This window comes from Lates calcarifer, linkage group LG21, assembly GCF_001640805.2.
Source record: "Lates calcarifer isolate ASB-BC8 linkage group LG21, TLL_Latcal_v3, whole genome shotgun sequence".
NCBI lineage: Eukaryota > Metazoa > Chordata > Actinopteri > Centropomidae > Lates > Lates calcarifer.
The window spans coordinates 15264966-15279311 of NC_066853.1; the positions used below are offsets into that span (position 1 = coordinate 15264966).

General features: G+C 38.2%; 1 protein-coding gene across 4 annotated transcripts in view; it reads right to left on the reverse strand.

Moving 5' to 3' along the window:
- Positions 1-8493: 8493 nt before the first annotated feature.
- Positions 8494-14346, reverse strand: part of cadm1b (cell adhesion molecule 1b) — a 132531-nt gene continuing 126678 nt past the window's right edge. For 2 of the 4 annotated variants that reach the window (XM_051065519.1, XM_051065518.1), the window contains 3 exons: positions 11809-11871; positions 9772-9900; positions 8494-9614 (listed from right to left, as the gene is read on the reverse strand). In XM_051065519.1, coding sequence (XP_050921476.1) covers positions 9496-9614; positions 9772-9900; positions 11809-11871 — 311 coding nt within the window. In that variant the 3' untranslated portion in view covers positions 8494-9495. The remainder of the gene's footprint in view (positions 9615-9771; positions 9901-11808; positions 11872-14346) is intronic. The other 2 variants (XM_018668257.2, XM_018668254.2) reach the window with 1 other exon arrangement.

A 14346-nucleotide genomic window follows, 5' to 3' on the forward strand; every position in this document is an offset into this window, starting at 1 on the left:
TTCAATTTTCCCCCTAAGGGATTGCCACCTTATCGTGGTCAGGGGGTTTGCATGCTTCACTGACCCTAGGAGCTATTTCAGCAGAAGCTTAGTCTTCAGGTGGGACACCCAAGATGGACAGGTCGTAGGGCAGAGGCCTGACAAAGTGCAATCCACCTCTCCAGGCTGGGGTTGGACACATAGCTAACAACCCAATTCCATGGAGAAAAAACTGTCATAGGCAAAAATGCCCTCCACAAAATGTGTGTAAAATACTCCCCCAGAAAATTGCTGCTGTAGCATGATGTGTACCCACAATGCTCCCTTCACATTTCTGACTGCCCCTCATATATGCCTGCCTAGAACCGGCCCTGACTACCAGTAACCCTGATATCAAGTCAGATAAAGCAATATTTGAGTGGTTTCAGAATCAAACAGCTATCAACCTGTTGTTTAAATGTTCTGAGAATAGGAATGGAGCCATCCAAAGGGCACATGAATGAACATTAATTCAAGATTAATTTATTTAAGCTGCTCCCTAAGAGCTGAAGAAGACATTAGAACACACTTTGTTTGTAGATGCTGTGACCTAAGTTTTTTTTTTTTTTTAATGTGTGTGAGAATGATTAATAATTATAGGATTTTACAAGTTGAAAATCTGTCATACAGCTTAGCCAAGAGCCTTGGAACCTTTTTTGTAAAGCAAGCAGTGTGCAATTTTTATTTCAAAAGAGAATGACTGTAGTGGTTACGGAGCATGAAACAGATAATTTTTTCAACTTATCTACGTCTTCCCAAATGGAATTGAATTTAAGTTCAAGCCGATGAATTTCATCCCATGATACGTTTCTTTCCAGGTGAAGGACCTGTGTTTGAATTCAATGCCAATTTAATTAAAAAATGTAACTTTTAATTACTTAAATAATTAATTTAATAAGTGAGAATAGACTCAGACTGATAAATTATTGAAGTGGCAGTGTTCCTTCAGCAACTCACTGGCTCACTAAAGCTCCATGTGACTGACTTCAAGGCTGTGTACAGACATTTTTTTTAGACTGTAACAGCCTGTCCCACAAAAATAGAACACTTTCATATGCTGACAACAGAAACACACACACAAAACATAAGCGAAAAAAACATCCATAGATGCATTGCAGTGTATCAGAAAGAAGGTGGGTGACAAAATAAACTTGTAGTGCAACAATAGCATTTTTTATGGCTATCTAAAAATGATAATCACAAGCAGCTATCTACGGTAAGTGTTTCAAATTAAAAATCTACTTTAAATTAAAATTAATTATGCATCAACAGTGCTAAATATGATAGAAAGATTACATGCAGATGTAGCAGAATAAAAGATAGAGATAGAGAGGAGTGAGAAATGTTTGCCTTGCTTACTGTATCTGGGTGGTGGCTATGAAGCGGAACATCAATGTAAATTTGGCAAAAGAAAACTTCTTTGCTTCTGCAGAAAGGAGTCACCTTGAGATTTGGTTGAGGGAACTTCAGAGGGATGCTGCTTGAAGCTTAGGCTCAGCAGATAATTACAGATTTCCTGTCTGAGACACTTAACCTTTTTTTCTTTCTTTCTTTTTGGGGGGTGGGGAAGAGATTTTTCACAGCTTTTTCTAATTAATCACACCTAAAACTTCCACATCAACATCCAGCACATTTTCTCCCTCTGGTAAACATCAATCTCTGATTAAATATCAGAGTATTAAACATCAAGCAGCAACATCGCTGACATTAGAGCCTATAGTGCTGTTCACAGCATCTTTCAGGTTTGGAGTTAATCACCTCACAAACACAAGTCTCTTCTCCCTGACACTTTCATACAGGATTAACAGGCTGGTTGTGTGTGCTTTAATTAATGCAGATTTCTCTGGGTCATACTGTAGCAGTCAGAGATAATTGTGTTGTGGTTATCACAGGCTTCAGGTGCTTGTCCTTTATCATTGTTTGAAACAACTAGCTCATCTTTTGCATGGAAAATGACTTGGCACCTTTTCCCCAACATTAATAGTTATATATAGAAGACACACTTAAGACCCAAAAGAAGTCAGACAATGTTTTCTACAAACCTCTTTGACTTGGCATGGCTCAACGTTGTTGGACTGGGTTCAGTTTTAATGCTTTTTGTTCCTGTGTGTTATCTTCTCTTGCAGTGTTTTGCAATTGTTCAGTTTCAATGAGCAAAAATCCTAATGCAGAGACCTAAAGAGCTAAATTCTTACCTTGAAACACGAAATGCTGTCCTTGTAGTACAAAACACTGAATCACATTCTCATGTTTGCCCAAGTTTCTACTACAGATCACTAAAACCATGCCATACATATTTGCAAGCATTTCTCCAGATTTAAACAATATTACCCTCAACAGCAATTACAGTTAATGCTATTTTAGATGGTGACAGTAAACTTACACAGGTTATTAATATATATATATAAGATTTAATGACATGAATAAAAGTGTCTGCTTGTACCCCAGGGGGTATTTCTGCAGGGGGCTCATGTGGAGAGACTGTAGCAACTAGAAAAACTCAACTAAAAAAAAAAAAAAATCATTACTGAAGTGATTAAAATACCCACATGTTGAGTCAGCTTTAACATTTGAAAACTAGTTACATGTTGTGTTTGAGACTGTGTGAAAACTTCTTGGCAAGCAGAGTCTAGTCTAAACAGTCTAGACAGATAACGAAAGAATGGTAAAATAGACAGCTAAAAAAGTAATGCATGAATGTCTGAAAGAGATTGCTAAAAGTAATAAACAGTTTAGATAGCTAATAGTAATGAATAAATGGCTGAAGTTCCAGCAGGATGAATGTAAAGACCTGAAATTTAAGAATTCGACAGTATGAAATAAAGTGGAACAACATCCACTTTTATTTAATAAGCAGTGTTAAATAACATCCAGTTTAAAAACACATTTGGAAAATGTAGGGTGATTTCAGTGAAGGGGTACTTGAGTTCATCTGCAAGGGGCTGTGGATACAAAAGAAGAATTACAAATGTTCTGCATAATTTCACATACCTCCTCTTTTCTTTCAGAGCCGCTTGTATAACCTTATGTAGTTACCACTGCAGTCTCTTTATTTCTGATAAAAAATACTGTGTTGTGATGCTCTGATAAATATACTGCATGATACACTGTATAATTTGATATAAACGTTTTTTTATGTTGTGACATTTCTGTGAACAGAAGCTCTTGTCATTGTGCTGTTTTATTTTCAGGTTGAGGCTTTTTATCTTCTATATAAAAATTATTCTGAAAAAACTTGTGATACAGGAGGCCCTTGAGCTGTTTTCTGTAAGGAATCAAAATGGAGTTTGGAAAGGAAATACCGGTGGAATTTGTTGTTCTGTTAACAACTGAGCCGGCCAATAAATAAGTAAATAGGAATCATGCAAGTCCTTGAGTATTTGTCTCAACAGGAACGACATAGGGGGAGAGTGTGCAGACAAAGCTTGTTGCATTTGCTGTTGTTCACCGACTATTTATTCCCACATCATTTAATTATACCTCAGCCAAGCCAAGTGCTACATGCCATCAATCTCAATCAATCAATTAGCCAACTAAACAAGCCATGCTCAGACATTCGTTCACTCTCAATTTCCCCATTGTGCTAATTACACTTAAACATGTCATTCCAAATTAGAATTGAACATTTAAATGGAATTAGTTGCTTCTAACTGAAACATCACCCTTCTACGTTCATGCATTCACGATACACTGAAAGCTGGTACAGCCAAACAGCAAAGTCTTATACCTTCTTTTAATTTGGATGTTTAATTTTATGAGTTAAACCTTGAAAAAAAATTAATAGAGAAAATCCTATAATCTGTTGTGTTAATAAAAAAATCAATAGGCAGCTATTTAATGTTCCTTGAGGGAAGCATTATATTTCAATGATTGTATGAGTAAGGGAGAAAAGTGGCTGGTTTCTAAGGTTAAACTATTCCCATTAAAGTTTGAATAATGTTATTGACCTTTACCTGGGATGGATCACTTAAAGTAATGGGAAATGGTGGCACTGACAGAATTATGATGACAGAATAGCTTATGGTTATGAATTAGGTCCTGTTCCTCGAAATGCCTATCAATTTGTCAAATCACTAACATCTACATGTTCGGTCGGAAGCCTTAACAGGGGCCCCCGAGCCTGTAGGTGTCAGTCATTTTGTCATTTAAAACATTTCTCGCCTCTATCTTTACTACAGTGCATGTGTCAGTCACTGATGGGATCCCAGATTGCTGCTGTTGCTGCTGCTGCTGCTGCTGCTGCTGCTACTCACCCACAGCCAATCTACATCGGTACAGTATTTTTGCCTCATCTCAAGATCTTTCGTCTTTGTGAGTTTGACAAGTATCAGCAGCTCAGGATGAAGTGAGCAGGTTCAATCCAGCTAATGTATTCAGAACGTTGAACACAGGGACCAAATTTGACAACACATACAAAGTAACAAATTCTCCGTTCTCAAGGACAGCACTACAAAGTGAAACCACGTTTTTGATCAAGTCACACCAGCACACCACTTTAAACATTGATATCTTTTTATTAAGACAAGTACTCTTCTGATTTTTTTTTTCTTTTGTAAAAATGTTGGTGTTAACCAATACAAAATATGCATGGTCATATGAGAAACATCCTCTTCACTACACAAAAGGAAAAATGTCGCCTGGGTACGGAGAGAAATTTAAGATTCAACAACAAAAACAACCATCTGGGGGTAATAAAACAACCACACCCCTGCTTTCCCTCCTTCCCCAGGCTTTAAACATGAGTTTCATCCAAATATCCAAGACATGTTACAGATCATTCATAAAACTTCATGTCACAGTAAATACGCAATCTTTTCATCTATGAAAATTTATGCACGAATTGAATGAATGCAAACAGATGCTTGACTGTCTGTGGTCACATCCTATAATTACTAAATAACCAATACTGTATGAGCAAAGTGTTACAGTGGAAGAAGAAGAAGAAGAAGAAGTTGTTTTATGAACATCATTGTGATTTTGTTGACACTGACTGTACATAATTTTTGTCTGCTTAACAAATCTAGTTTTCTTTCTTTGTGAACTAGGTCTATGCAAAATAATAACGTTTACTGTAACAGTGCACCATATTAAGAACACATAAACATGTACAACTGAGAAAAACATGTACATCTTGTGATTTCTTCACTTTTTGAATAGCTGTGGTACTACAGTATATACTTGGGGCCTTAAATTTGCATTCTACCTGAGATGCAAAAAACACAACTATTAACACTCATGAACCTGAGAGAGTGAAAACGAACATACTAAATATCAAGTATTTAAAAATAATCAAATATTGGATTAGAATGATGCCTCTGACAATCTTTTAATGTTCCTCAATTAAAAGCAGCAGTGACTTCATAACCATTTAAGATAAATATCAAACCCCAAAATAAAATTTTGTCATGCACATAACTGTTTCCATGACACCGAAACTCTAATATCCACAAAAATGTACTTTTATTGTAGCTTATTATAGCTTTTAGTACTGTATTCCTCTCTGATAATACTAGTGAGCCTTGTCCTTGAAGATATCCATATAAATAACAAATGAAGTGAAGCAGAGAAAATAATTATGACCAAATTTAAATCGTTTTGTGATCACTAATTAAGACAATAAATACTACATCCCGGCATATGACATTCAAGTCATTGGAAGCTGCCACGCCACCCTGATAAACATAAAAATACTTTTTTTCCCAACATTAAACTCATTCCAGCCTTTTTTATTTCATGCTCCATGTCATTTTGTTGATGGAAGTCTATGGTGCGTGAATATAGACAGCTTGGATGAGTATTGGCCCTGTAAGTTAGAAAGAACAGAAATATACAAGATATACTGTAAGAGTGTACATGAGGATATTGTACGATACTAACCATATGCCTCAAAATCAAAGAAGGCACTAAATTAAGTCCTTCAGTCTTTTCCTATATAATGATAAGTATCAAGAGGTGGGTTTAAGGCAGTGGTTATCCTTTTTCATAATACATTTACAGATTTTTTTTCTTGTAACTCAAGCAATACAATGAAATCACTTACTAATTACCAAACAGATTTTACTCTTCTAGCTGTGACAGAGTCAGAGGCATGAAGCGTGCATGGTGTGCACACTGTGTCTCTGTCTGCTAGCGCAGGATCTTCTGATTTGTGTTGGTGAAAAAAAAAAAAAAAGAAATTTGTAACAGTAGACGGCTCCTCTGTGAAGGTTTGAGGCTGCAGGATGACAGTAAGAAAATGATCTTTCCCAAACCAAGTCTAAAGCTCTACGCAAATCTTTGATAACTTGTAAGGCCGAGAGCCCTTACAAGTTATCAAAGACAGCCCAAAGGTAAAATGTCTTTACAGACAGCAAGGAAATGTAACTGATTCATGTTTGCAAAGATTGAATGTCTTTTTCTTGGGTTTGGGCAAGGGCAAAAAAAAAGTCTGTGTAGCAAAGATTTCTAAGTCAAAAAATAAGCAGTGATTTTTTTTCTCCAATTGCTATGGGTATACAAACATACCTTGATACCTTATACACCACTGAAAGGAAACTGCCATTGAAAGTGTGACATCCCCTCCTCCCATTAACTCAATAGAAAAAGATAAAACCTTGAAAAATAAAATAAACAAAGTCCTTGTAACATTTCCAGTTAAAAGCTCAATATTTGCTGTATTATCAGATAAAAATAAATTATTTAGAGAGGAGCACTCTGCAAAGAAGACTTTCAGCCTTTGCTCTATACAAGTAATTTTTTGTATGTATGGACACTCACATAATTCTCATATCTGGTCTAGGGTCAACCATGTGGGTGGTATGAAAATATAAAAAATGTTCATGTTTAAACCAACAGCATGCACAGCAATCTGCACCAATATCTAACGCACAGCAAAATTTAATACGATCTTATGATCGATGCAGCAGGACTAGCTGCTCTTTTAGGTGCTACACAGTATATACAGTGGCAAGAAAAAGTAAGCGAACCATTTGGAATTATCTGCATTTATGTATAAATTTATCTTAAAATATTGTCAGATCTTCATCTGAGTTATGTTTATGAACAAACACAATCTATTTTAACTAATAACACAGAAACCACTGCATTGTTTATGTCCGTTTTGGATACATTCGCAGTGAATGTTTGAAAAAGTATGTGAACCCCTCACCTAATGACATCAACAAAATTCAGGACTTAGTAAAACTAGAGTCCAGTCAATGAAACCAGAATGGAGGTGTGAGTTAAGAGCTGCTTTGACTCATTAAAAAACATGTGAGGGTGGCTGTCTACCAGCCAAAGTTCACTAGAGGTTGGATGATGAACTAGGACAATGACTCTAAACATTGAAGTAAATCTAATATAGAATGCATTCAAAGAAAGAAAATCTACCTTTTGGAGTAGCCCCCTAAGATCTTAGACCTCAGCCCAACAGAGATGCTGTGGAATGACCTCAAGAGAGCCGTTCACACCAGGCATCCTGGGAATATATCTGAGCTGCAGCAGTTGTGAAGGAAGAATGGTCCAAAATTCCACCTAAACTTTGTCAGGTCTGATTTGCTGCTTCAGAAAGAGCTTATTTGGCTGTTGCTGCCAAAGGAGGTTCAACCAGTTATTAAAATGTACTTTTTCCACCAACACTGTTAATGTTTAATGGGTGTATGCAACAAAGACATGTAAGACATACATACTTGTTTTTCTTGCCACTGGATGTCGTACTCTGGATCAGACCCTGCGACAGCCAACATGCATGTACTGCCTGCAGAATGAGCGAAGAGAGAGGAAGTCTTTTGGCTCTAATTATTAGAGCAATGTCTTCTGCCGAGTTTTTTTGGTCTATCCATCCTATGGATGAAAAAAAAAAAAGATTTCTGAGAAAAACTAAATCTAAATCTAGATTCAGGCAATGTTTTTGAAGACATAGATTTTTTTTAAATTTGGAAAATACACATATTTATACTCTTGACACTACTTAGATGAGAATATTAATACCACTCTCATTTCTGTTTGGTAAATATAAAGCTACATCAAGCAGATGGTTAGCTTAGCTTAGCATAAAGACTAAAGGAAATAGGGGCAAACGGCTAGCCTGGCTTTATCTAAATGTAACAAATTTACCTGCAAGCACCTGTGACGCTCACCAGTTAACATCTCATTTGTTTTATCTCATTTGTTTAACTTACACTTTGGTACAAATAACAAAGCGTAAAATTGATTCATTGCAGTTTTATGGACAGTTGTTGATAGAGCCAGGTCAGATTTTACCCTGCCCTGTTTTCATGCTAAGCTAAGCTAACTGGCTGCTGATTCCAGCTTCACACTTATCACACAGACATGAGACTGGCATCAATCTTTTCATCCACCTCTCAGGAAGAAGGTGAATCAGCATATTTCCCAAAATGTCAAACAACTCCTTTAAGATTTTTTTTTCCCGAACAGGATTATCAGCTAATGACAACAAAAAAAGAAAGAACAAACAAACTCTCAGTCAGCAGAAAATCCTAATACAGAGCTTTAAAGTGAATAAACGGTTGAGAATTTTCACTCCATATCATGGCACACCACAGCTGTCAGGATGTCTTACTGTACTCCACAATACCCTAAACAAATACTAAACTGACCTCACAACTAACTGTCAGATGTTTTCTGGAAGCCAACGAGGGACCAGTTGTACTTGGCGGTTTGGTGTGAGATGAAAATGAACAGAACTCCTACTTCACTTTCAGGAACAAATACATTCTATGATGAGCGTGATTACTCACAACTGTTACATTAGTAATCACCACAGCGACCTTGACGGTGAGTGAAATCTGGGCTGAAATAAGTTGAAACCAATCAGACCCGCGTGTATGAGAGGTGAGAGGAGGTGAGAGGAGGAGAGGGGTGGGGTGTGATGAATTTGCAGGGACTGTTGGACTTTGACCCAGTGAGGAGAAATGTGTTGACACTGTGTTCCAGTTACTGAACTCTGGAGATTATTCAAAAAAGAAGAAAAGAAACAAGAGGATGAGGTGGTTCCTCAGATCTGGGTACATGAGCTAAAAGCTAGCTGCAGCACACATAGACAAACACCAGGCCCATTTAATCTCCTCTGAAAAGCCAAATACAACAAAGGATCAGGTGGAGTACATGGAGAAAAAAAATCCAATCCAACAAGCATGTGACGGGGAAAATAAACAACAAAATAAACAAAAGAAATAGAACAAGGCACAAAATTGTCTGTAAAATAATTGAACTGTACAGAATAGGCCCCAGCAGTCCAGGAGGGGTCGGATAGGAGACTCAACAACGCCTCTTCTTACCACTTGGCCACGGTAGTCCTACTTTCCACTTTTTTTCTTTCTTCTCTTCCTCTTTAAATCTCGCCCTCCCTGACCTCAAGCTGTCTCGTAACCAATCAGAGTTAGACATAATGCTCCTACAGCACCACCATCACCATCACCATCATCACCACCACCTCCACCACCAGCATTCCCACCCGTCTCTCCTGGCCTGTCCAGTTTAGATATAGTACTCCTTCTTCTCGTCTGTGTTGTTGTGTCCCCCCTCCGCATTGATGATGGCCGTGTCTGCGTCGGCTGCATCATCCGCACCTTTGGCTTCATGTGTGAAGTAAGTTCCTGCGAAAGAGTACATACAAATTAGCCCACAATGCCACCCCCACCTCCTCATCCTCTCGTGCACTTCAATCCTATGGCACTCCACTTGCAACAAAAAAACACTTGAACTTCCAAGATGTGTTCATGATCAAGTATGATTGTATTGCCGGTGCTTTACCTTTGTGTCTGGCGAAGTATCGACCAAGAACAATGAGTGCACAGAGGATGGCAAACATCACCACGGCAACCACTCCTCCTATGACAGCATGGTCAATTTTTTGCGGTGCCCCCTCGCCGGCTCTGGAGTCTGAAAACAGGACAATAACTGTTAATAATTTTCATGATCAGAAAAGCCTCTCAGCCAGTCACAAAGCCAGCACCTTCACACAGATGTGGACTGCACTGGAAGCTATGGCCATTATATCATTAGGCTGCCAAAATAAACTAAATTGGTTTGTTTTCTCTCAAAGCATTTTAGCATGACCTAACTGCAGAGAGAGAAAAATGCCAGTTTATGTAGCTCACCAGTAAAAATGAGATGATACAACAGCACAAGTTGCTCCATGGAAGATGGTAAATGGTTTACAATTTCTAACTAAATATCCCACAAAGAGGCTATTAAACCCATTAGTTTGTGCTTATTGACAAATCCCGTAAACCACTGACAATAATTTAGCTTTATAATCCCCCAAATTAGGCTTTTTACTAACAGAATGTTTCATAATTTTTCCTTCACTAATGTCCTTCTTTGCTTTATGTACTATGTGATCATCTGTTTGTCCATGAAAGAACTGAAAGGGAAACAGCTAGTCTGGCTCTGTCCAAGGGTAACAGAATCAACTTAAAAGCACCGTTCAAGTTCAAGACAAGATCAAGACACTATAGCTTGTTTGTTAATTTGTACATAAACCAAAGTGTAAAACAAGTGTGTTGTTTTACAAGTGTGTTGTTTTACAGGTGTTATATCCCACACGGTTTCTTGGCTATCTGCAGTCTTTGTGCTAAGCTATGCTAATTGGCTGTTGGCTGTAGCTCCATATGCAGAAATTAAAGTGGTACCGATCCTCACATCTACCTCTCAGCAATAAAGTGTATATTTCCCTAAATGTTAAACTATTCCTTTAATTAAAAACACAAACCAGAATGTATCACGTGAACACGTTTGAAATTAAGTCAGATGTTTCTCTAAGTTCTAAACTATACATTTGTGGCATTGTATGTTGAACCCAGCTCATTATATGAATGTTTACAGAGCTTTATATAGCTGAAATTGCTGCCTGAGCCTCTTGAGTGAGCAATGTTGAAAAATGTTTTAAGACAGTTATTTCACCATCAAACAGTAGACACTGTCTGCAATTTCAGTAAGAGTTCACACACTGTAAAATACATTGTGATTTAAGAGGCCATTTCTGGAAGTTATAGAGCTCAATCATCAGAAATTGACACAAGTTTGGAGATAAATTGGTGCCCGGTGTCCCCATGCAGAGAAATACGTGGCTGCCTCAGGTGTCAGAGAGTATCACTGTCTAGCATTTAGCCAGATTTATCCGTGCACCACAGAAGAACAAGGCAAAATTTGAAGCCTTTAAATTTCCAGTCTCAGAATAGTTCAGAGGCATTTATCAATAGTCTATATCTGTGCACATTTGGACTGATGGAGGAGTAGCTGGTGAGGGAATGGCTGCACTGTTCTTTGCTGCATGAGAGAGCAGCTCAATTTTCCATCACTCTCACTAGTCATGCTCTGAACTTGAATGATTTTGATAAAAGACGAGCAGAGAGTGCAGAATTTCTCAACACTGTGAGGGCGTAATAAGTGGAGCTGAGGAGTCTAGTGACACATTCACATCTCAACCTGAGAGCAACACCTTATTTAAGTTGCATTCCGTTACCACGAGGACATCTTGGAAGCAGAACTGCAATGAAACTAATTAATGAGAAAAGTTTTGTTTCAGTCGAGCGCTCTCTTAAAATGGACTCGTCTTCAACGAAGCGAGCCACTGTTGTGTGTCGGCGTGTGTGACGCAGGGATGTGCAAGGTGCAGTTTGTTTACTGTATCGGGGATGTCAGATAGCATAGCTCATTCCCGGTGAGGAGTGGGAGCGGCCCATGCTCCATGCTAATGAACATACACCCACTAAATGGCCTGCGCACGGTCCTGTCTCCTCGCCCCTCCCTTACACCCCCCCACCCCCTACACCTTCCTGCCCTCACCTTGCTCCCTGCTGTCTTCCGTTTGACACATCCGCGAGGAAACATGTAGGGTCTCGGCCGCCTCTGCACACCGAGGGAGAGTTTTATTTAACAGGTAGAAAAATCTGCCCAGAGTAAGCACAGAGACTCTATCACAAAAATGTCAAAGAGAAACAAAAAAATCCCATAACACCTACAGTATCGACCGTTACGGTTGGTTGCATATCATGTTGCCTATATCAAGTACACTACTGAACACTGGTTTTCTGTTTGTCAGTTTTGTATTTATTACAGAGGGCCTCAAAAACATTGTCTCAAATTCAACACACATGGAATAAATATTACTGTTGTGCTCATTTTCATTTATTTTATGGTGTTGCTGCAGGAGTGCATTATATTGTAAGGAGATTATGAGATATGTTACTTAAAGCAATGCGATACAAAGGTCATGAAAGTTTTGGCTAAAACTGACACTCGCCCATCGTGAGACAAGAAGCTTCTTTGCTAACAGCCTCTTGTGTGCACAATCCACCTTTGTAACACTCTGTCTTTTGGTTTATAGGCGTGTAATGTCTCAGGACAGCCCGTTATCTGATACAAAAACATTTTACAACTAACATTACTGCCTAGAGAAAAGGCTATTGTAAATTAAATTTATGACTTTTAATACCTTTTACAGCCTTTTTGGGGAGACTGAATTAAATGCCTTTCAAGACTTTTTGAGACCTGCAGATACCCTGACTAAACCCTCTCTGTGACAAGTGAGAAAACCATGATGCGGCTAAAAGCTTCAGAAAATCAGGGTAAGTAGACATTAACAAAAATTATTATGCTTCACAATGTCATTCACCCATTTTAAACACACACACGGACGCACACATTACTGAAACCCTATTAGTTATTGTCATGACAGAGGGATCAAAATGCCCTGTGATTATCAGACAACATGCTCTACCTACAGAACTACACAACAACAACACGACAACGGCACAATTTTCAGGTGCCTGTACCATAAAGCCAAGGTTAGTTGGTCATCCAACTGACTTTGGGTTTTGAAGCAGGTTCACTTTTAACTGTGGTAGATCACCATTGTAACCTATGCTGCAGGCCAAACCTGCTCCAGAGCAGGTTCACTTCAGAGGAACAGATCAAAACCTGTCAACAGCCCAAATACTGATCAATCAGATCACTGGTAAAATTGGTCATCATTCCTGTAGGATCCCAACATAGACAAAGTAGTTTAGTTCACAATAAAGTGCCAATAGACAATAGATTCTTTTTACAGATCAGTAGAATAATTTTTTTGTTCCAGGGTTTTCCTTCAGCCCATTGTGGTTTTAAAACACAGCTTCAAACAAAGAAAGGAACAGTCTATCACTACTAGATAATAACTATTTTAGCATCATCACAATTGTGAGTTTATTTCATTCTTGATATTATTGATGCTTTTACACTTATTCCATCCCTGCAGCTCAGAATAAATGAGGACACTTTATGATGATAATTGGAAATAAGAACTAAACTCTTTGTTGTCTTTTGTTAGAAAAATAATCCACACACTGTTAGAAATTTCCCATTAATATAAATGCAACCTGCCACTCAGATAGACCTCATAATAAATTAGCTACTTGTTTTTTCTCTCTGCTTTGGCAGGAGAGACAGTCTTACTTTTAACTATTATAGGTCCATCACATATTCAGAAATAGTTTGTTCATCATCAGACAAAAAAGCAAAAAATGTCACTCTATATTAAAGACCAAACAGGATTTTCCTGCACTTTCTTCATCTTCTTATTCTCTTCTAGCCATGTGATCATATTGTTCAGATTTCACCCTGCTGAATATCATTTTATGCTTACACTGTAACCAAAATTACCAACAGGTATCACAGGTTCATCTCTTATCATATTAAGTACTTGATTTATGGTTCTGACGATGTTGTTCATAACTAACATCTCAGCCATTTGCAGATGAACGTGTTTGATAGGTGGATAAGTAAACCCAGTGTTAACAGAGCTTTATGATACAGGTTTTCAAGGACAGCTAGTGTCAGGTTCAGTGAGGCCAGGTAACCCCAAGAGAGCCAGACTAAACTGGCTTCATGGTATAGGTGTTCTGGACTGTGCTTTTGTGTTCATGTTATTTTGAAAGATATCTAACCCTGGCCTTGGACCTCCACAAGAACAGATTTTCTTTGTGTGTGTTATATTGCCATTAAATGGTAAATGGACTGCACTTTTCTAGTCTTTAATAGCCACTCAAAGCGCTTTACACAATGAGTTGCATTCACCCATTCCCACACACACACACACATTCACAACTGATGTCACAGGCATCAGGAGCAATTTGGGGTGCAGTATTTTGCAATATTTTGGACACTGACATGCAGGCTGGAGGAGCCAAGGATTGAACCACCAACCTTGTGGTTAGTGGCCAACCCGCCATTATCACCATTCCTACCTCTTCTCGTGTTAAATTAGTTTGTCATTCAACAAATCCAGGCTCAGAGTGCATTCTCTGCAGCTGTCCATGTTCAATATATATGCATTCATTATACTAC